Consider the following 23,781-nt stretch of genomic DNA (forward strand, 5'->3'; position numbering starts at 1 on the left):
TGAGTGTGAAGTATAAACGAGCCCTTAGGCTGAATGGCCTGTTCTCGTCCAGATTGTTCTAATGTAGTGCGGTGCAAGGCCGTGTAAGACACAGGCAGGCAGTGACGGCAAGGCAGGATGGCTGTTACTGTATATGCTTGCCTGTGCCGATCTCTTGTAGCCGAATTATGAACAAACTAGAGTTGTGATGACACGTTTAAGGGCACCTGCCATTAGGGAGATACTGCATCCCCACTTTAAAATTAGGGTCGTTTCAAAATTAGTACTTCTCAACACACTTATATCAGTTGTCTGTGAGCTTCCAAATGCATTCTGAAAAACTTTATACATTTTTTTTTTCCAAGTTTGAATCCAGTTATACACCACTTTCACTCGTAATAAGGAGATTTTATCTGTTGTTTAGAAAGAAGGACCTGGCTTCTGTGCGCTTCTCTCAAGTGGTTGATGTTAACAACTAACCCAAGCATTTTATAAGCATCACACTTTCAGACCATTTTTGCACCTGCTTATCCACTTGTGTCCACTTGGGTAAAGTAAAGAAAGCTCTGCCCCTGTATTGTGCACTTGTGCAATTCACTCTCATTAAACAGGAACTTTTCTGTTTTACTTTAATAGAAACTGACAGAAGTACAGCCATTGTAGCTGCGTTTTTCCAAAGTTACCAAAGTTCAGCAGCTCTAACTCAAAAAATGGGATTCAACAAAAGCCTGACGCGTAGAAATGATTCCACAGACAAAATATCTTTGTTTTTAAAAGTTTAGTTAAAATTCAAAGTAAAACAGTTCACACGAAAAAGAAAATTAAAATAGCAAAAAAAAAAGAAAATTCTTATTAAGAAAAGTTCTGTTCAAAGCTTAAACCTTGTTACATCTCAAATCATTACTAATTACTTAACTTTTCTGAACCATTTCTAAACTGTCAGAAAACTGTATGCCTATCCCATCTCTGAGTTGAAAATGGGTCTTTCAAGTCCCTGAGTAATGGGACATGTTCTAAACACAACTGAACTTATTATCACACTGTTTCTCAGTTATAGCAAGAAGGTTCTATCTCTTACTAACTTATAGGGGGAAAAGACTATACCATTGTCTATGACTATGGAAGAAATTATATTCTATTCAAATTAAGCAAACATTAATATGAATTTAAGTCAAAACTTTAACTTTCTGAGGTGCCCTTGTACTGATGTGTCAGTTCCTTGTGTCATTCGACTCAGATTCATAGTTGCTCGACTTACAGTGGATTCAGAACGTATTCAGACCCCTTTGCTTTTTACACATCTCTTATATATATTTCTCTTCTGGTTCGTCCTGCTTCCACTTCAAAACCAGTCCCACCCACACGCAGCCGACGTGGCATTTCACGATTCCTATTCGTTGTCTTCCATGTCATGCACTATACTGGCCTGCTGAGTGTCATACATCCAACAAGTACGTGCCACAACGGTAAAGTAGCGTTACCACCTTTGCGAGAGCCACCTGTGTCTTTACAACAACTTCTTACACAGCAAACATCAGAAGCTAAAAATGATCGTGAACACTTTCGAGAATACAACTCTTCTCTAGCGTTTGCTTCCATGGGTGCAAAGATAACTCAACCTTCTGGCCACGGACCATACTGTTTTAAAATACACGGGCATATTTATCACCAAAACTCTCCACTATACACTAACACTGCTACCTCTCCAGGATATGGACAGTTGTATGTTTTTCACATAGCACAAGCTGCTTACAAAACAAAGCAAATTCTGCATGCAGCGAAAATTTATGCTCAGAACCATCAACCCCTTCGCTAAATCATACAAACACATGCATGAAATCACTCAGTCCAATCCAACAGCATCTGTACGAATGGTTTTTAAGGAAAACCCTAGGCAGGATTTACGACGATACAATGCCCCGACATGTCACACTGATGTTGCAGTGATTTTCGTCAGAGAAGATGGCGAACCACCTGCTGAAAGGGACATTTGCATCTATCCCATAGGCAACTCCTGTAAACAGATTTCCACACTCAATATGAATTGCGATCCTATGGTTTACCCACTTTTATTCCCTTATGGAGACATTGGCTGGCACAAAGATTTACAACATGTTCCTGATAAAAGAACCGCCAAGTGAATAAGGCTTACTCAATGCCAATTTTACACGTACAGATTAGCAATGAGGAGTATATTTAGTATTATGCACTCCAGCGGCAAACTATTCCAACAGTACGTCGTAGATGCGTATGTCAAAACAGAGCGCGCGTCTCAACTGTCTCAGATTACATCTACAAGATCTGCGTGTAGAACAATACAAAGGACTATCAGACGCACTGCAAGCAAACACTGAAAATAACAACGTACGTGTAGGCAGAATGATCATATTACCGTCCACATTTCCAGGAAGTCCAAGATACATGCAACAAAACTATCAGGATGCCATGGCCATAGCACGTAAATTCGGAAAGGCCGATCTATTTATCACTTTCACATGTAATCCTGCTTGCCCGGAAATTCTACATGCACACTGCGTCTTTCAAGAAGTATTTATTTCTTCTTGATTTCTGAATTCCTTTCTCACCGTTTTCCGATCCTATTCTTACAACGCCATATGCTATGGTGGACATTGGCTAGTTTTGCTGTACTGCAGTATTGGTCTGGGACATTGTTAAGCATACAACCACATACCTGACATTTCAATTTTGAACACGACTAATTTGAGTTTTTTTTTCCCTGTGCATGTTTTAGTATTGTTTGGGTTTACTCAAGACGGATCTCAGTTCAAACTCACTGTATCAAGAATTTTGTCATATCTGTTCTCCATGAAAATATGATGTTAAATGTTTTTCTTGGAAATCACTTCAAACAATGAGGGCAAGTAAGATACAAAAAAATTCAGACGTTACCGTCAGTTGGATTAGCGCCCTAGGAACCAAGTTACCTGAACTGTTCAATAACATTTCAGTAATTATTTTCAGCTCTGATGCTGATCTTTCTGATCATAAAATAGGTCAACTGAGGAGTAGAATTCCTAATTAATTGCAGAATTTGGTATTTGAGGGTTCCTCTAGAGTGCCTCTTTCTCTTGCACAATTTGGTTCAAAAACTAATCAGTACATCGTCATCTAATAACAGGCTTAAGTTTCACGTTTGGTATTTTTCCATCCACCTATTTTAGCTCCAGACTGTCCTCAAGAAACTGTGACACACAAACACACACAGACAGACACGTTTTCGGTATCGGGGGACCCTAAAACGTCGAGATCCATTGAAAACCGAAGATTGCAATTTGTGACAAATCTAAAGCTTTTGTTCCTCCCTCATCGATGATGGGTTATGGTGGGGGAGGATGCAAAGCTAAAAAGTAGCATTTTTGGGCGCTTATTACCTTATTTTATTTACTTTAATATCTATATTTAGAGAGGTCAGCAAAAAGTGGACAAATTGTTATGAATGGAAACTGTTACATGGTAAAAAGAGACTAGACTCTCTGCACTCCAGTAATTACAGGCAAATGGTGGAATAAATTAATGAAATTGCAAATATAAACTGGAGATGCTGCTCATGTTTGGTAATGGAAAATCAGAATGGGTTCAAATAGCAGGCATTCTGTTTCAGGAGAAAATGGATTTGGAAGATGGATGGATGGAAGGATAGAAGGATAAATGAACAGATTGATCCCATTTCACTGTTATGGGAGAAGCAACAACATTATTTGACAGGGTCAACCGAGTTTACTCTTAAAGCGTGCTGTTCTCTGGTGAACACCATCCTGATGTGATTTAGAAGTAACAGCTGTTTACGTCCTGGGTGGCACTGCTGTCTCACAGCTCCAGAGTCCTGAGTTTTAACCCCAGCCACTGCCTCCTCAGGTTTCTGAGGGTTTTTCCATCCTGTTTTCTTTCCAAAAACACACAGGTTGTTTATTCAGCATCACTTAATTGGGCCACTGCGAGTGAGAGTCGATGTGCCCTACAAAGAATCAGCACACTTCCTTCATGGTTAGTTCCTACCTGATACCTTTATTATTGTATCTTTTTTACTCCTTCTGTGGTGGGCATCTTCTGCACAGGGCAGTGGGATAGTAACATAATGTGCTTCTGGTTTATTCTTTATAGAACCGAACATGAATATTGATTGCAAAAATGTAATATTGTGTCAATCTTGCAGGTGAGCAAGCAGCTTTCTGAGGAATATGAGAGGTTGGTGAATCCCGAGAAGGCAGCAGAGGACACCAAACCCTTAAAAATCAAAGAAGAACCCCTCAGTGACATCACTTTTCCCATCAATGAGGAGCTGGAGGCTGACTTAGCACCTGGTGACCAATCCCTACCCATCGGAGTGCTGGGCGCACCTAGTGAGAGATTTTCATCTGGCCTTGAAGTGGATAACTCTCCTCACACAGCAGGTACTGAAAGAACACTAAACATAGAAAGTGGAACCAAACAGACCAAGGCTGGTGGGCCTTATTCAATGTTTGTGGGCCTTTAGCTGCATTTATAACCAATGAACACAGACTTGAAAGATGATTGTAAGAGCCATTTGCTAGTTATTGAAGTTACATTAAATGTTTGCCTATATATTAGTGCATAGTCTGTGGAAGGTTCTTACAACCCCCAGAAGTTGCATTTCTAGCCTCTCTGACTACAGATTAGCCTCAGTTAGTGACCTGCCTTGCCATGTGTGTAAGGCCTGGAGGGCACACGGTTTTTAACCATACCTTAACATGTCCTATAGCGTGAAAGGTAACATGCTTTATTGAATGTGCAGCGTCGTACATTTAAAGAGTACTGAAGGCAAAGTAAAGCATCTTTAAGTATAGAAACAACTGAAGTTTGACAAGAAAAGCTAAATTTAGAGAAGAGATTTTTTTTCCAGTTTTTTGCCTTTAATTCTTTGTGTGTAACTACCTTTTGTCTTTATTCTTGTCTGGATTATTTTCTCTGAATTTTCACTAAATCTTTTAAAACAAACTTTTGGACTGAGAGATTTCTTTTTGTCCCATGCTTGACCCTGCCTTACGCACCAGCAGCTACACTAAAAGTTTAAAACCGAGGATAATCTACAGTCAGAGAATAGAAATTATTAGAATATACCAATTCATTTTAACTTGTGGGGATTGTAAGAACTTCCCATAGACCATGCCATAGACATTTAATGTGACTTAAATAACCAGCAAATGGCTCTTACAATGATATTACAATTTAAAATAACAGTCCCTTGTGTAAGTATTATAGGTGTCATTTGCATGTATGTGAGGAGATTTTAGTCATTTCATTAACACAAGAATTACCAAAGCATACAAAAAACACTCATAAATCTGGCCCACCTTAAATCCGCTCGCACCTCTCCATTCAGCGTCTTTTGTCTTGTAAACATGTCAATGAGCCCAAGCAGCAAGTATCCTGCTGTCCCGTTCTCCCTCAGCCGCAGAAACTGCAAAAACCTCTCCCAACTGAAGCCTTGTTTATCAGGGAGTCAAGTACCTAATAGGCTAAAAAAATATCTTGTTATTTGGAACACATGCAATGCAGTTGTGTTCTAGGTCTAGAAAGATCTATGTAAGTGTAGCATGACAGAAATGTTGAACACATACCTAAAAGACAAACTTTTTCCATGTTTTGTACTAACGACAAAATTTCGACATGAAGTGTATAATGTGTGAAGACTGAAGTCCAAATATCAAATAAGCACTTTCACAAAAGGTACACGTATAACAGAACAAGTGTGCTTTTATTCAAGACTATAACCGAAGAGCTACTCTTATTGTTACTATTATACAATAAAAACATACATTTGATTTGAGTGTGTAACAGCCGGTGTAAATGTATGGTACTTGTAAAGGTTAGCATTTTTTTAATTCAGTTTTATTCTCTTAGTCACATTCACGCTCGCCCCGATCTGACACTGCTGTTTTCAAATAAAGACAAGCTATAACATAGGTGAACTCAGATGAGGACAATGGTTCTACATTGGAGAAAGAGAACAGAAGCCCTCCATGCAAGAAACCTCCACTCACATATAAGAACAACGCAGCTGCACCAGGTGTAAAGGCGAAAGATGGCACCGTTTGGATGCAGGATGAGGTCCGGCGTCATCCTGCCAGCCAGTCTGCCCCACACCTGTCCTCCAGCGAAGCAGCACAGCTTACAGAGCTCGCCAACGTATCGCCAAACTTCTGTTTGTGATTGTTTTGTGATGGTGTTTACATAAGAAACATTTATATGTTACTTATATAAAAGCCAGATCGAATGTTATTTATCTTGATTTATTTACTTATCTTCCTACAGCGTAAAGTCACAAGTAGACTGCAGAGCTTCCTCTGTTCGATTGATAAGGGCATGCTCACAAAGTACACGTGTAATGCCACGAAATATGCCTGCTGACACTTCAGTACGCAGAATGCAGTTAGACTTCTTTTTTGGGCACATACACCGTCCAGATCTAAACCCTAGCGTGGAGTGTCGCTCGCGTACTGAAGTATGTTTTTATTGTACAATAGTAACAATAAGTACAGCTCACTACTCAAAACATTTATTCTGGGACATGTGAAGACTTGAACCCGCAACCTTTTGAATAGGAATCAGCAGCTCTTACTGCTGTACTACCAAAGCAGTCACTACAAGGACGTACACTAACCCAATTTCTTTTTCTCTGGTTATAGTCTTGAATAAAAGCGCACTTGTTCTGATATACGTGTACCTTTTGTGAAAGTGCTTATTTGATATTTGGTCTTCACACATTATACACTTCATGTCGAAATTTTGTCGTTAGTGCAAAATATGGAAAAAGTTTGTCTTTTAGGTATGTGTTCAATATTTCTGTCATGCTACACTTACATAGATCTTTCTAGACCTGGAACACATGTGAAATGCACATGTTCCAAATAACGATATATTTTTTAGCCTGTTAGGTACCTGACTCCCTGATAAACAAGGCTTGAGCTGGGAGAGCGACTTTTGCCATTTCTGCAGTGGTGGGGGGATTGTATAGCAGGCTGCTTGCTGCTTGGGCTAATCGACACATTTACAAGACAAAAGATGCTAATGGAGAGGTGTGAGTGGATTTCAGGTGGGCCGGATTTACGAGTTTTTTCGTAAGCTTTGGTAATTCTAGTGTTAATTACCTTTATTCCTGTGTTTCATTACATGACTGAGTTGGAGAGCACGTCACACTTTGCATCTGATTCTGCTTGATCTCGTTGCTTTGAAAATGTCTGATTACATGACTAGGAATTGCAGGGGATGACAGATTACACAAGTTCTTCACAATGTTCCCCCCCCCCTATTTAAAAATTTCTTAATTATCATGAGCTCATGGCATTTTGACATCTAATTAATTGTGTTCTGAAGTTGCCCATAAGCCCTGTGACTTTAAAGTCCCTCTCACAGTGTTCATGGCCGTTGCAGTGGGCTGCTATAGGAACATCTGTGTTGCCACATTTAATATGGAACCTGTGGAAATTCATTCTTTGGCAGAGTGTGGACCACACAGCAAGAGAGAGAAGAATGGGAAGTTAAACTCATGCTAAAATTTAAGTCATTATAACATGGTTTGAATAGAGATGAGTTTTACTCCGATAGATGAGGATTGTTTGCATCTCTCGGATTGTTGCAGACAACTTGACTACAGATCCACATTGTTTTGAAAAACTCATCAACTTCCAAAGACTCTGTTGGACGGTCATCTTATCAGAAGATCTTGACTACTCATTGTTCTCCTCTCTTGCTGAATGAATCTTAGCCTGGAGAGGTCTGTTCATTTTTTACATCTAAGATATCTCACTTAAAGGTTTTCTACTGCTGTATCTGTCTTAGTGTGTATACAAGCACAGAGAATTCCAGTTTCTGTATTACATCACATCTTGCCTGAAGAAGGGGCCTGAGTTGCCTCGAAAGCTTGCATATTGTAATTTTTCTAGTTAGTCAATAAAAGGTATAATTTTGTTTAACTTCTCACTACATCCATTATGGCTAACATGGTACAACACCTGTATACCATTAACTGTACTACAGGGGACCTAGCCCAACCCCTGAAAAACAGCCCCACAAACACAATTTCTCCTGCACCAAGTGTGACAGTAGGCACCGTGCAGTCCTTTAGGTAGCATTCTCCTGGCATCACCGGACTGCCAGGTAGTGAAGTGTGATTCAGCACTACTGTGGGTCTAGCTGACACTGGACATCGCGCATAGTGATCTTAGGCCTGTGTGCAGCTGCTCAGCCAGGAAAGCCCATTTCTTGAAGCTCCCACCACATAGTTCCAGAGGCAGTGTAGACCTCTGATGTGAGTGATGCCACAGAGGGTAGGCGATTCTTACTCGTTTCAGCACTATGTGGCCCTGCTCTGTGAGTTTGCACAATCTATCACTTTATGGCCAAGGTGATGTTCTTCCTTAATGCTTCCACTTCACAATTAAATGACACTTAGAGTTGACCGGAGCAGGTCTACAATTACAGAAAGTTCATACACTAACTTGCAGCAAAGCTGGGGTCATTTGACTTTGCCACTGTTAAGGTCACTGAGCCCTTCAGTATGACCCATTCTGCTGCTAAAGTTTGTCAATGGAGATGGCAAGGCTACATGTTTGATTTTACGCACCTTTTATTAATGGGTGCAGCTGAAACACCTGAACTCAGTAATTTGGAGGGCATACAGTGTAGTTTTATGGAGGCTTTTGGACCTCAGAGAATTTGAATGTCTTGTTTATTTCTGGGGCATTGTTGAAGTTTATCCACCTTATTTTTTGGATTTACTATTTTGCATTTGTGGTTGGTGCCATTTTGTGGCTTTGTTGTCATGATGCATCACTCCATTGCTAGGGAAACGGTTCCTGGAAGTCACATGGCATAATGTCACAGATGCAGCACTTTATAAGACGGGTCCTGCCAGGTTGTGTTTTGGTATGAAAGGTTTTTCTGCGCCATAGCTGACCCTATTACATATTTCTAGGGTTGTCACGATTTACATAAATATGCACTGATTTCTTTTTAAAGGGCACCATAAAGCTAACATTATAACCTGTAATGTTAGCCTTTTAATGATAGAATCTTGGTATTGATACTTTTGGCTAGGCTGGTATGTTTTATTTTGTGATTTGGTTTTGACCAACGATTTATTGTCACTATGTTAAAAGGCACACGTTAGTCTTAGGGTCCTTAAATTTTCTTCATTCTGGCAGAACAGTTACGATTTCTTTTAAAACAAGTTTGCTGGTTTACTGTTTCAAGATCTCCAAAGAAGCTAGGGGCCCACTTTGCCACCAGGTTGTGCCACGTTTTCTTCCCATTTTCAGTTTGTTTTTCATGTCGACCACCCCATGGTGGCCCACCACTGACCTTTCTGTGTTTTCTCCTTTTTGCAGCTGCTGCCAATAACAATTCCCCTTTGTGGGTCTTAGCTCAAGTTAAGATAGAGCCACAAGACACTGAGGAAGGGCAGGTGTCTGGGCACGCCGTTCTAAGTGGTGACGTCTTTGAGGAGCCCATGTCCACTATTAGCGAGACTGGCATCCCCCCTTCTCCGGGTGGGGCTGGCTCTGAAGGCAGCTATGGTTCCCACTCTCCAGACAGTCTCATGGGATCTTCACCTGTCTTCAACCAGAATCCTAAAAAGCGCCTTAAAAAGGTATGATGAGAAGAAATGTCTGTTTTACGCTGCCCAAGAAGTGGGTGTTGGAAAGGCTTGATGACTGATAATTGCTGCATTTCCTGCTTCTTCATGGCTTTGACTTCTCATGGAGCAGATTATCACTGATGCGGTAGAAATATGAACTAGTCTGGACGAATGGCCGCAAGAGAGCTTTGATTGTGGCTCATGCCAACATTGCTGTGCCAGTTCAGCATACTGTCCTTAACACTTGGACAATAAAGCTTTAGGTTCTTCACTGGAAGAGACATCTGAGTCGTTGTGAAGTACAGGACATCTACCACTTCCATACAACAAACATTCGGGAATGACTTTTTGAAGATGCCATCCATTTTAGGTCCTGGACATGGAGCATTGTCACAAAGGGCACAACTTGGCATCATATAGTTGCTTTTGAAAACAGTGGTGGTTTCTTTTCAGGGTTTGTTGTGTGTCAGATTCAGGGAATTGTCCGACATCGAAGCTGAGCGTAATGAACTGATGAGGATTACAAAGAGCCCGTTCCTATCCACGACACCTGTGGAAGTCAGTTGGGTGGTACGTCTCTCTGATTTTATGAAGTAAGCCAAGCTCTTTGGCCCTTTTGATTCAGAAACTGCTCAGATTTGTTATCCAGATAACGGATACTTTTTTTTTAATTTTACCTTGCAGACTTTGCCCTGTATAAGAAAAATCAACGGCATTGAAATGACAACTGTTATTAGCATCACGTGTGTTAAGTAAAAATATGAAAGACTGGGAAGGGTGAATTATTTTAAATGTGAGAGTCAAAAAGAACAATTAGGAAGGAAGCAAAGCTAGTGGACATTTCGTGAACCAGTCGCTTGATATGAGGCATTAAACTGTTGAATTGAAAGCTTGTTTCTTCATCCACCTCCTGACGCGCAGGGTGGTCCACACTCGACTCTAAACTAATCCATCCATCCCACAAATTTCATACTCGCTTATTTGGTGCGGAACAGGGGAAAAGTGAAATCGGTGCATTTATAGTAGAGAGTGCACTGGCAACAACCTCTGAAACTCTGCTCAATTGAGTTGGAGTGACCATGACCATAAGTGAATTGGAGTGACCACGTGTAGCTCGTTCTTTGGCTTTGTCAGGGCCAGTAATTGTACTTTATTGTCAGGACTGGTGCATTTAAGGAACTCCCAGTAGGACCTTATGGGCGAGCTTCTTCAGATATAATTGTGTCCAGTGTATGAAAATGGACAGATGGGAGGATGAGACCTGAATCAAACCCCAGAGCCTGTTGTTCTTGAGTGCCTCAATGGTGAGGAACATTTCAGTACAGTTTTACACCGAAGCAGTTGTGTTGCATTTTGAGGTGTTTGCTCAGGGGACATGGAGAGTCAGTGTTGGGGGAACATTCTGGAAACTTGTGGTTTCCAGAACTACTTTTTAGCCACTAGGGGGTCACACCATCCTCAGTGATGTATTCACAAGTCCAATGGTTCTTACAATAATTTGCAGCTCCCAAGTCAAAGAAGCACACATCACCACAGTTTTTGACTGCAGTTTCAGGTGAAGACCATCACTTTTAGGAAGGAAGTAAAGGGTAGGGGTTAGTATGGTTACTTTGTAGTATACAGCATTAAAGTTAGGGACTGGTAGATTAGGGGTAATTTAATGTTAGGCTTAGTGTGTAGTATAAGCGGTTAATATTACCGGTAACTTAAGGTTTAGGTTGGGGGTTTGCATTGTTAGTGTGTATTATAGGCACAATAATAATAATTCATTACATTTATATAGTGCTTTTCTCAGTACTCAAAGCGCTATCCACACAGGGAGGAACTGGGAAGCGAACCCACAATCTTCCACAGTCTCCTTAATGGAAAGCAGCAGCACTACCACTGCGCCACCTGTAACGCAACTTCCACCATGAAACTGCCGCCGTAGGCCTGTGGTGACGTAGGGCTCTGTGGCTCAGCAGCTCGCTGCTTCTTGGATCACAATGTTCTGTCACCAGGGCCCCCTGTGACTGCAGGCTTGTGTTCCAACCAGTTTCTCAATCAGTCGGTCATTGTTACATTTAATTGATCTCATTGTTTAATCAGCTGACCCATTTTTTTCCTTTTGTTTTGCATTTGAAAAATCCAGTAATGTCAGATTTACACTTACAAGAATTTAAGATATATTTGTATTTTTTTCTTGTATCTTTAAATAGTTAATTTTTTTAATTCACTCTTTTCTGTGAAGTTTGCTTTCTTAGTTTTATTTGAATACAAACAATTAATGCTGAGCAGGGCAGCACAAATGACTCTGAAAAGAACAACAAGTGCGGTGCTACCTACTCGTGTTACCCATTTACTAATCAGCACACAAAACATTTACATTCACTTGTTTGGCTGATGCCTTTATCTGAGGTGACGTACAACATTTATGCTACAATTGGTTACATTTCTACTGGTTTTCCAATTGGCAAAGTAGACTACACTGTGCTCTCTGCTGCACTTCTGTGATCTACCGTGTAGGCATTATGGGCCTTTAAGTCGCTGCTTGTGCTAATCAACATGCAGCATGTGGCCATAGTGTGGACTAGTGAGGAGAAACGTCTGTCTTCATCACCGGGTAGACATGAGAGGTAGCATATAATAAAAAATAGAGAGTCAATGGGTTTGTAGGGTCATGTGAAAAGAGTCCAGTGACATTGTCACCGGCACTTCGTCATCACTCTCTGGCATCACAGTTAGCGAGTACAGCTGCCTGACCCGGAAGTGTCTCTGACTTACCTGAAAAATCACATAACGCAGTTGTCATATCAGAAAAAGGTTTACTCAAGATGGAGAGATGTGCAAGGCACTATATGATACATACATCCACACACGTGAAAGGCTCACAGTAATAGACAGATCAGTAGATAGATATGAAAGGCATTATATAATGGAGAGATGGGCATTAAAAAGAAACTACACAGCCATGGGGAAAAAGTAAGTGCACCCTATGACATGTTTTTTTCTTTTTAACATATTTTGACATTCAGTTTAACAGTATCTTTTTGTCTGTCTGTTATATAGTGCCTTTCACATCTGTCTGTCTGTGTATTATATAGTGTCTTTCCTATCTATGTATCTATGAAACAATCATGCAGTGTCTTTTCTTATTTATCTATCATATAGTTTTCTTTCTTTCTTTCTTTCTTTCTTTCTTTCTTTTTCTGTTATATAGTGTCTTTCACATCTGTCTACCATCTGTGTATTACATAGTGCCTTATCTATCTATTATATAGTGCCTTTCATCCATCCATCTATCTATTATATAGTGCCTTTCATTTATCTATGTCTATTATATAGTGCCTTTCATCTATCTATCTATCTATCTATCTATCTATCTATCTATCTATCTATCTATCTATCTATCTATCTATCTATCTATCTATCTATCTATCTATCTATCTATCTATCTATCTATCTATCTATCTATCTAAATTGTCTGACTGACTCCTTATTTCCCGTGTAGTTAAAATGCTGACATATGAGAGTACAGCACATACATTTAGACCTGTAGTTATCTATTAAGAAAGGAAATTTCAATACATCAATATGTAGGGGTCACCCCCCCTCCCCAGTAGAAAACTAAATACTCCCAAAAACCTCCTAAAAGCTTTATCAGGTTTAATTGAGACTGGGTGACTTTACAGAACATCAGTCATGTTTGTATTTTTATTTTAGTAAAATAAAAAAATAGTAGTACTAATACTAGTAGAGTATTCTTGGGCTCCTCCTGCAAATGTATGCCAGCAGCACCACAGCGCCACCGACCAGGCCGAGGCTGTAATCACACAGGGAAGTTTGGCTCCCGTTTTTTGCAAATGAACGCCATTACCAGAAATGAAATGGAAGGAAATTTGGTGAAGCCGTGAGAAGACGTGCTTAGCAAGTTGCATCACTGGATACACACAGTGCTCCTTATTCTGTCAGGATAAAAATGCATACAAATTCTATCTGAATCATATTATCGATGTCGTTTGTCGGCAGTAGACATACTTTGAACAGCAGGGTGGGGGCTGTTGGTGGTGACATACATGCAGTATGGTGCAGACCCCCTGGTGGTCAGACTGCGACATGCAGCTACGCTCAGGTTCACAAAGCAGAAGCAGTGAAGTGCCAGTAAAGACGTGCCAGCCTGGTGCAGCTCAAGTCAGGAGTGGTGACATTTCCTGGTCAGTTTGAATGCTTATGCAGATCAGTTAAGGGTGAAGGACAGAACATAGAGGAGGTAGATGTTGTACATGGTTCACCATATTGTTTCTTTTCACTTATTAATCTTCTGTACAATTCTAAAAACATTCAATTCATTGCATTGACCACATAAGTAAATGTGCAGCCAGTAAACCTCAAATTTGTATTACTTATTAAATTAGCTTATATTGCATTTGAACAAAATCCTCCAAAACTTTGTAATGGTACAATTTATTACAAACGTTTATCATTATATTTCTTAGGAGCACCTGGAATTGGGCCGACTTACTGAGCTGAACTGAAATTGAATCTGACTTACTGGACTCTCTGAGTTGGGCCGACTGAATTCAGACGTATTCCAACGATATTTTAGCCAGTTGTGCTGCCAGTTTTGAGCCTACACCAGGATAACTGACTTACGAATTATGTGACATCAGCAATATGACATTTTTTTCCCTATGCCTGTTATTCATAGTGTTTGCTGTTGTCCAGTATTGCGCACCATTGACTTGTGTCCTTTTAAACTTTACTTATCTCTCCATTCTGTATAAAAACAAAAGATTCTATTTTTTTCTCAGCTATCGCTTCAAAACACATGAGGTTAGAGTAACATATTGGAAAAAAAAATATATCACTTTTTGAGTGGAATATTCATTTAAAAGCCTGTGCTCCATTTTGGGTCTGTGCAGGTCATAAAGCCAGACTTTTGAGTTTGGGGATAGGCTGCCCTGGGATGAGATTTGTGGAGTTCTGGTCTGGTCTTTGTGTACTTTGGGGTCTTCTCACCTCTCTTTGCTCTTTTGATGCTGCACAACAGCGCTGACCACTGGGCCACCCGCAGCAATATGGAGAAAAGTTAATGACACCATTTCCAATCCACACACCTGCTTGTTCTTGAGCAGGGTCATGGTTTGGGGGTTTGGTTTTGGAACGATCCTTGAACAGGGCATACCAGTCCATCGCAGAGCAAACACACACGGGACAGTTTAGTGTCGCCAATCCACCTCACCTGCATGTCTCCGGACTGTGGGAGGAAACCCACTCAGAACCCTGGTCTACTTACGACAAGCCAGCAGCGCTGCTACGGTGCCACCATGCTGCTGTATTTCGTCATTAAACATTTAAATTGAAGCTCACATTCTGACGTTTGAAATATTTTACACAATTGTTCAAATTTATTGCACACTTTTACTTCATGAAGTAAATCATATTTAGTATGAACACCCTGACTTATGCTAATTCAGGCATATGTAATGATATTTTAGCACAAGGTGCCTGTGTGTTGCATATTTTGGGTGTACAACGTGATAACTGATATGTGGATTATGTGACATCAGTAACATGACAACTGATGTTTTTTTTCCCCCCATGCCTGTTATTCACGGTGTTTGCTGTTGTCCAATACTGGTCACCATTGACTTGTGTCCTTTAAAAGTTTAATAATCTCCATTCTGCGTAAAAACATGAGATTCAGTTTTTTTTCTTGGCCATCACTTCAAAACACATGAAGTTACATTAACATATTAAAAAAATATTTTTCGGGTGGAGTATTCCTTTAAAAGCCTGTGCTCCATTTTGGGCCTGTGCAGGTCATTAACTTTTGTGTTTGGGGATAGGCTGCTCTGGGATGAAACTTGTGGAATTCTGGTCTGGTCTTTGTGTACTTTGGGGTCTTCTCACCTCTCTTTGCTCTTTTGATGCTGCACAACAGCGCTGACCACACGGCTACCTGCAGCAATGTGGAGAAAAGTTAATGACATCATTTCCAATCCACACACCTGCTTGTTCTTGAGCAGGGTCAAAGTTTGGGGGTTTGGTTTTGGAACGATCCTTGAACAGGGCATGCCAGTCCATCACAGAGCAAACACACACGGGACAGTCTAACGTCACCAATCCACCTCACCTGCATATCTCCAGACTGTGGGAGGAAACCCACTCAGACACGGGGGGAGAACTGGCACGTGAACCCTGGCGTACTTACGACGAGCCAGTAGCGCTACTACGATGCCACCATGCTGCTGTATTTTGTCATTAAAACTTTTAAATTGAAGCTCACATTCCACCATTTGAACTATTTGACACAATTGTTCAAATTTTTTATGCACTTTTACCTCATGAAGTAAACCATTATATTTTTTATGAACACCTTGAATTGGCCGACTTCAGATGTATTTATCGATATTTTAGCACATAATGCCTGTGAGATGCACATTTTAAGTGTACAGCGTGATAACTGATATGTGGATTATGCGACATCAGTAACGTGACTTTTTTTTTTTGTTTCCATGCCCGTGATTCACGTTGTTTGCTGTTGTCCACTACTGGTCACCCTTGGCTTGTGTCCTTTTATAAACTTTATTGATCTCCATTCTGCATGGTAACATGAAATAATTTTTTTTCTTCTCGGCCATCACTTGGCTATAAGTAACGTATTAAAAAGTACTCTAATTTGGGCCTGTGCAGGTCATAAAGCCAGACTTTTGAGTTTGGGGTTAGGCTGCCCTGGGATGAGACTTGTGGAGTTGTAGTCTGGTCTTTGTGTATTTTGGGGTCTTCTCACCCCTTTTTTTTATTTTTTTTTTTTTTTGCCCTTTGGATGCTTACCACTGTGCCAGTATGGAGTCACGTTAATGACTCCACCTCCGCACCACAAGTCTGCTCATTCTTGAGCATTGTCACAGGGGTCTGGATCAGTCCTTGGACAGGCTGAACACACTCCGGCACCAATCAGGGCCTATTTAGTGTCACCAGTCCTAACTTGCATGTCTTTGGACTGTTGAAGGAAACCCACCCAGACATGGTGGAGAACTGTACGCAGGCAGGACCTGTGAAGCAAACCATCGTCTCCTTACAATAAGGCAGCAGTGCCACCACAGTGCCACCCATTACACCATTTCAATTTGGCATTTGTCTTAGATGACAGCAGTGGTTTAAGACAGCAAATGGTGAAAAATAGTTTTGGCTCTGTAGGAAACTTATTTTTTGGGATGAACCGGGAGATGTGCGCAAAATGCAAAACAAAATAAAAATAAATGAAGTAACCAAAACCCAGATGAGAGGCAAGAATCCAAAATCAGGCGGATGGTGAAGATCAATTAGCAAAGAGTTTACTCTTTACGTTTAAACGTTTTATCCACCGATGAGTTGAAGCTCAAGCTCTGACTTTGTATCCTGTCATGGCGATGAACTTGAGGTCACGACCCCGGTGACCACGCCCCCACAAACGTGGGTCACGGCCCTAACAACAGTTACGCAAAAATATGTAAAAAGCAACAGGACCCTAAAATTCAACCCCTGATTATGATAAAAATAAGGAAAAGTGAAATTCACAGAAATCCAGACTCAGGGTTGAAATGAATTCCACTGATAAGCGTTTATTTTAGAAAGCGGTTTAAAAACAAGATGGCAGGTGCAACTGAGAGAGCGACTAGGGGTGGCATTTGAACCAGTGTAGCAGCAGTGTGAAGATCTGTGCCACAGTGCTACGTAAAATAAAAAGGATGGCATGGCAGCTGTTCTGCTTACTTGTCTTAATGGCGACTTCTAACAAAGAGGAGGGGATCTGCTGGACAGGTGACGCCAGGCATCGACCAATCAAGGGCTCATTTATTCTTTTTGATTTGCCACTCGCTGTCCTCCATAAGGGAGTATGGGGGTCTCACTTTCACAGACTTTGTCGTCATGTGGTAGTCTTTCACAGGACGATTCTGATTGGCTGTCCTTACACTGCCATTTGCCCTATCAGTTCTATCGCATGATTTCAGGTCACTCAAGTTGAGGGGTACCATAATGACAGCCTGCTAAACTCCAACCCTCAATGGCCACGCTACTGGCAGACAAAGCGAAGCTTCATCCCACAGCACTGGCTGCCCCAGCTGGAGTTCTTTGTCAGGATGGCCATTCCACAGAGCTGCCCATAAGTCCCATTGGGCTTCCCGTTGTCCCAGTTTGTGTAGTGCACCAGGTCCTCACTGTCCACCCAGTACCAGTACTCCCACATCAAGTGTCTCCGCAGGCCGATCCACACCGCCTCGCCGGAAAGGCCGCGGACAGCAGCGATCAGCGCTGCCTGCATCGTCTCGTTGGCCACGCTGAAGAGGTCGCTCTGCTGGCTCAGGCAGTGTCTGCGGGCTTCGGGCCAGCTCTTCATCTCTGGGTCGGTGATCCCTGTGAATGAGGAAGGGCAAAAAAAATCAGATAAAGATGGGGCTGGCTGGGCAGGTGGCATCACAAGTTGGTTACTTTTTAGGTGCGTTCACCTAAAAGACCTGCCGTCGCGTGAGACAACTCGGCACCCGAGGGAACTAATTGTTACGTTGGCACTTATAAGGATTACAAGGATAGATTAGAGAAAGCTTGCTTTCTTTCTCCCCCCCCGATCCCCCTGTACCCCCATTTTGCCTTCCAAATTGAGGCTGGACCCCACTTCACAAAGTCCCAGTCCTCTGACCTACCTGAAGACAGAGCACGTCCAAAACAAAACAAGCCCCCCAGCAACGGCGTATGAGGAATACAATTATTGAGATATCTATTGCCAATACAGTCCAGTTACTATACGCATAAAATATAATCTTCAGCAATCTTGAGATAGAAAACCCAGGAAATGGGGTTAAAAAGTGGCCCTGGATGAGCATAGTGAACCCTAATACAGTAAACCAGAGGTATGATGTTAAACTGTCTCCTTTAATTTCTTCCACACATACATACATATACGCATATAATTGTAATTAAAGCATAAACCAAAAGTGTCCGAGAAGGGAAAACTGATGTATAGTTACAGTACCAGTATGATTGCAAGCGGCTCAAACAGTGATGGCTCTGAGGCTAAGGATCTGCGCTGGTATCCAGAAGGTTGCCGGTTCGAATCGCCGTCACTGCCAAAAGAGATCCTACTCTGCTGGGCCCTTGAGCGAGACCCTTAACCTGTAATTGCTCCAGGGGCGCTCGCTGTACAATGGCTGACCCTGTGCTCTGACCCCAAGGGGTATGCGAAAACTAACACATTCCTAATACAAGAAATAAAGAACAACAAGATCTTCTTTGCCACACCATGACAGGATGCAACTCATGATCGTCTTCTATTAAAGTGTCGGGATCAGCTTTCTTAGCTCTCTTTCTGCTTCCTCTGTAGAGGTAAAGATGTGATGCTTGCCTTGAATATCCACTTTCAGTCTGGCAGGGTACAGGAGGCTGTATCTGATCTCGGCTTTCTGTAAGCGCGGTTTAATGCTGTAAAAAAATGGCATGTTTAGCAGCCGTTGAGGGTGAGAAATCTGGGAAAATGCGAATGTGGTTACAGTGGACCCTTGACTTAGGAACTCAATTCGTTCACGAGGGCTGGTTGTAACTCAAGTTGGTTGTACAGTTGTGCTTGAAAGTTTGTGAACCCTTTAGAATTTTCTATATTTCTGCATAATTATGACCTAAAACATCATCAGATTTTCACTCAAGTCCTAAAAGTTGATAAAGAGAAACCAGTTAAACAAATGACACAAAAATATTTTACTTGGTCATTTATTTATTATGGAAAATGATTGAATATTACATATTTGTGAGTGGCAGAAGGATGTGAAGCTCTAGGATTAGCAGTTAGTTTGAAGGTGAAATTCAAGTCCGGTGTTTTCAATCAGTGAGATGACAATCAGGTGTGAGTGGGCACCCTGTGTTATCTAAAGATCAGGGATCTATCAAAGTCTGCTCTTCACAACACATGTGTGTGGAAGTGTATCATGGCACGAACAAAGAGTTGTTGATGCTCATCAGGCTGGAAAAGGTTACAAAACCATCTCTAAAGAGTTTGGACTCCACCAATCCACAGTCAGACAGATTGTGTACAAATGGAGGAAATTCAAGACCATTGTTACCCTCCCCAGGAGTGGTCGACCAACAAAGATCACTCTAAGAGCAAGGAGTGTAATAGTCGGCGAGGTTACAAAGGACCCCAGGGGAACTTCTAAGCAACTGAAGGCCTAATGTTCATGTTCATGAGTCCACCATCAGGAGAACACTGAACAACAATGGTGTGCATGGCAGGGGTGGAAGGAGAAAGCCACTGTTCTCCAAAAAAAACATTGCTGCTTGTCTGCAGTTTGCTGAAGATCACGTGGACAAACCAGAAGGCTATTGGAAGCATGTTTTGTGGACGGATGAGACCAAAATAGAACTTTTTGGTTTAAATGAAAAGCGTTATGTTTGGAGAAAGGAAAACACTGCATTCCAGCATAAGAACCTCATCCCATCTGTGAAACATGGTGGTGGTAGTATCATGGTTTGGGCCTGTTTTGCTGCATCTGGGCCAGGACGGCTTGCCTTCATTGAGGGAATAATGAATTCTGAATTATATCAGAGAATTCTAAAGAAAATGTCAGGACATCTGTCCATGAACTGAATCTCAAGAGAAGGTGGGTCATGCAGCAAGACAACAACCCAAAGCACACAAGTCGTTCTACCAAAGAATGGTTAAAGAAGAATAAAGTGAATGTTTTGGAATGGCCAAGTCAAAGTCCTGACCTTAAACCAATTGTGGAAGGACCTGAAGCGTGCAGTTAATGTGTGGAAACCCACCAACATCCCAGAGTGGAAGCTGTTCTGTACAGAGGAATGGGCGAAAATTCAGGACTGATCAACAGTCACCGGAAATGTTTAGTTACAGTTATTGCTGCAAAGGGGGGTCACACCAGATACTGAAAGCAAAGGTTCACATACTTTTGCCACTCACAAATATGAAATATTCAATCATTTTCCTTAATAAATAAATGACCAAGTATAATATTTTTGTCTCATTTGTTTAACTGGTTTCTCTTTATCTACGTTTAGGACTTGAGTGAACATCTGATGATGTTTTAGGTCATATTCATGCAGAAATATAGAAAATTCTAAAGGGTTCACAAACTTTCAAGCACAACTGTAAGTCAAGACTATTTTTCCCATAAGAAATAATGGAAATGCCCATAATGCGTTCCGAACCTCCCACAGCAACACTTACTTAACCTTTTCATAATAAAAAAGGGTTGTATAATGTGCATAATTTACCAAAAACACCAATAATTTTTCTAATGTACTGACCAAAAAGTTATAAAAAGTGCCTAGCCTACCAGAAACAACAGTTTCATACTGTACTCACCATTTAATTTGACATCTTTGGGCTGCAGGAAGGGAGGAGGAGGAGAATGAAATGGAAGGAGTTTCCTTATACAAATCTTTTCTTTGTAAAATTGTCGAGATGGTGGATTTCGACATGCTGTACATATTAGCGAGATCGGTCACACGAACACCACTCTCATATTTCCACACAATTTCCTTCTTCATTTCGATTGTGATCACTTTCTTTACCTTCATTACCTTCTCTTCCTTCCTTAGCAATTATCGAAATAAATTATATAAATCACCGAACTGACCGAAATTACGTCCACAAACACATGTATCTGGGCTCTGACTGACACTTACGAACGCTCTCGGCTGTTTGTTTACAATCGCACAAGCGGATACACGTGACTGCAATGACGTTGGTCGTAATTCAAAACAAAAATTTTGGTCGTAAACTAAGTTGTTCGCATGTCAGGCCGGTCGCATATCGAGGGTCGACTGTATTTTCAAATCTAATAATTTCTTGTTTCTCTCTGAGAAGTGACATTACACGGAATTTAAATTGTCATTTTTCAAAGTGCACGATAAGACTCTTAGGTTTAGAGGTATTTGATCCCCGTTTGCGGTAAGCTGCTGTTATCTCGGTTCTCTCTAATTATTTTAGAGAATAGCTCAGCTCCGAATTTCACTGGGTTTGGACTTTCACGATTCACAGGGAGACCTTCGATTCTAATATTATTCCTTCTGTATTCATCTTCCAGTACAGCAAGTCTGTCTCTGAGTTTTTTGCATTCGGAATTTGCAGCCGTTGCTTTTCCATCACCGGTAGATGCCAGATGTTCGGCTGTTTCAATTTGAGTGGTGAATGTTTGCTTAATGTCTTCCAACTGAGCGCCAAGTGCTCTCAGTTTATTCTCAAACTTAGATGCATTTTCCTGAATTTGTTCCTCAATATTTTCTAGCGTACCTTTGATGGCCGCCTCAAAGCGATTATTTACACGTTTCTCCTGGTCTTTCTTATCCTGCCACAGCTTCTCGTTTGTCTTCTCGTCTGTCTTGTGTATACCATGTCTTTCTTTCTTTATATCTTTCTTGAGCTCCTTTATGTCTTGAGCAGCGGCCATTCACTTCAGTTCGGTCAGATTGTTTCGGCCTTTGTGCTCCGCGGGTGAAGTGACAGGCCCTGTTACAGCCGATGCTCCCGGCTAGCGGACAGCAAGGCCACTTTCAGTTTCAAGCGATCTTCTGGAATCACCGAGTTATTGTGACCGGCGTCACTTGCACATTTGCTCTCGACTGGAGACAATGCAGTAGCCCGGGGTCCCAGGAGATCTGAGCTTTCGCCCGTCTGCTCCGGGTCAGTCTCTGTAAGGCCGTACCTTGAGTTTGGACTTGGACTTGATGCCTGTCTAGGCTTGGGTGTAGCTTTGAGTTTCTTTTCCATTTTGTTCTGAGCTCCTTTCTTACCGCTCATGTTTATATACACACTGGGTATAGAGAAGAATCCCCCCCTTTGAAATATTCCCAATTTTTTTGCTTTACAGACTTAAATGAAAACACACAAATTAATATTTCTTCCCAGCTTTACTTCCTCGATGCAATCTCTAACATCAAGTGAAAGATATCACAGCTACAGAAAAATGGTAAAAAATGGTAAAAATCAAAAACAAGAAATCCTGAGATGAATAAAGGACCCCCCCAAACTCAATCAGGTGTCAGTGCCCCCCATTTCCATTGCGGTTACTGGTTTCCTTCCCCCTGTGATCAGTTGTAATGAGTGTGATTAGTGAAGCTGTTCCTGGTCCATTCATTCCCTTCCTTGGCAGTGCCACTGACCGCAAACAACTGACTACGAGTGGCAGGCCACTTTCAAAAGATCTCAGGGACAGAGTTGTGATGGACATAAGGCAGGAGATCTCAAAGGCTTTATCAGTCCCAAGGAGTACAGTGAAGTCCATCATAAAGAAGTGTTTGGTACGACTAGGACCCTCCATGGACCCTCCAAACTGTACAGAAGAGTAAGGAGGAAGCTGGTAAGAGAGGCTACCAAGAGGTCAATGGCCACTCTGAAGGAGTTACAGGATTTGATGGCACAGAGTGGTCATTAATGGTGTGCCTGTGACAACCAATTTCACAAGCGCACCACAATGGTGGCTTGTTCAGAAGGGTCACACTTCTCAAGAAAGGCCACATGAAGGCTCGTTTGAGCTTTCCCAGAATGCACCTTGAAGATTCTGATGCCAAGTGGAAAAAAGTCTTCTGGTCAGAGGAAACCAAAATCAAACTATTTGTCCTCAACACCAAACGGTCCACCAATGCAGCTCACCATCCACAACACACCACACTTACAGTAAAGTATGGAGGGGGCAGCATTCTGTCGTGGGGGGCCTGGGGCTCTCGTTAGGGTAGAAGGATAAATGGATGGGGCAAAATACTTGAGGAAAACCTGCTACTCAATGCCAGAAAGTTGAAGATGGGCAGAATGTTCACCTGTCAACACGAAGACGACCCGAAGCACACAGCAAAACTGACCACCCAGTGGCTGAAGGAGAACAAAGTGAATGTCCTGGTGTGGCCAGTCAGAGCCCAGACCTAAATCACAGTGAAGATCTGGGGAAAGATCTCAAGATAGCAGACCACCAACACTCACCATCTAATGTGACTGAACTTGAACAGGTAAACTGTAAAGAAGAGCGGGCAGACATTACTCAATCTAGGTGTGCAAAGCTGATAGAGAAGAATCAACAGACTGAGGGCTGTCATTAAAGCAAAAGGGGGGGTCAACAAAATGACAATGACATGGAGGGGGGACCTTTACTAATCTCAGTAGGTCTTGTTTTTGATTTTTTTTTTGATTATTTTCTTAATTATCTTTCACTTGACGT

General features: G+C 41.5%; 2 protein-coding genes across 3 annotated transcripts in view; one reads left to right on the forward strand and one right to left on the reverse strand.

Annotated features, from left to right (window-relative positions):
- Window positions 1-10,367, forward strand: part of supt7l (SPT7 like, STAGA complex subunit gamma) — a 29,533-nt gene extending 19,166 nt beyond the window's left edge. For both annotated transcript variants that reach the window (XM_028796337.2, XM_051925416.1), the window contains exons 4-5: window positions 4,154-4,391; window positions 9,348-10,367. In XM_028796337.2, the coding sequence (XP_028652170.1) occupies window positions 4,154-4,391; window positions 9,348-9,616 (507 nt within the window). In that variant the 3' untranslated portion in view covers window positions 9,617-10,367. The remainder of the gene's footprint in view (window positions 1-4,153; window positions 4,392-9,347) is intronic.
- Window positions 10,368-17,164: 6,797 nt separating this feature from the next.
- The window catches only part of LOC127527272 (macrophage mannose receptor 1-like), a 54,968-nt gene continuing 48,351 nt past the window's right edge, over window positions 17,165-23,781 (reverse strand). The window contains exon 6 of the mRNA XM_051925420.1: window positions 17,165-17,977. Within this exon, the coding sequence (XP_051781380.1) occupies window positions 17,637-17,977 (341 nt within the window). The 3' untranslated portion in view covers window positions 17,165-17,636. The remainder of the gene's footprint in view (window positions 17,978-23,781) is intronic.

The sequence above is a fragment of the Erpetoichthys calabaricus genome, chromosome 3, assembly GCF_900747795.2.
Source record: "Erpetoichthys calabaricus chromosome 3, fErpCal1.3, whole genome shotgun sequence".
NCBI lineage: Eukaryota > Metazoa > Chordata > Cladistia > Polypteriformes > Polypteridae > Erpetoichthys > Erpetoichthys calabaricus.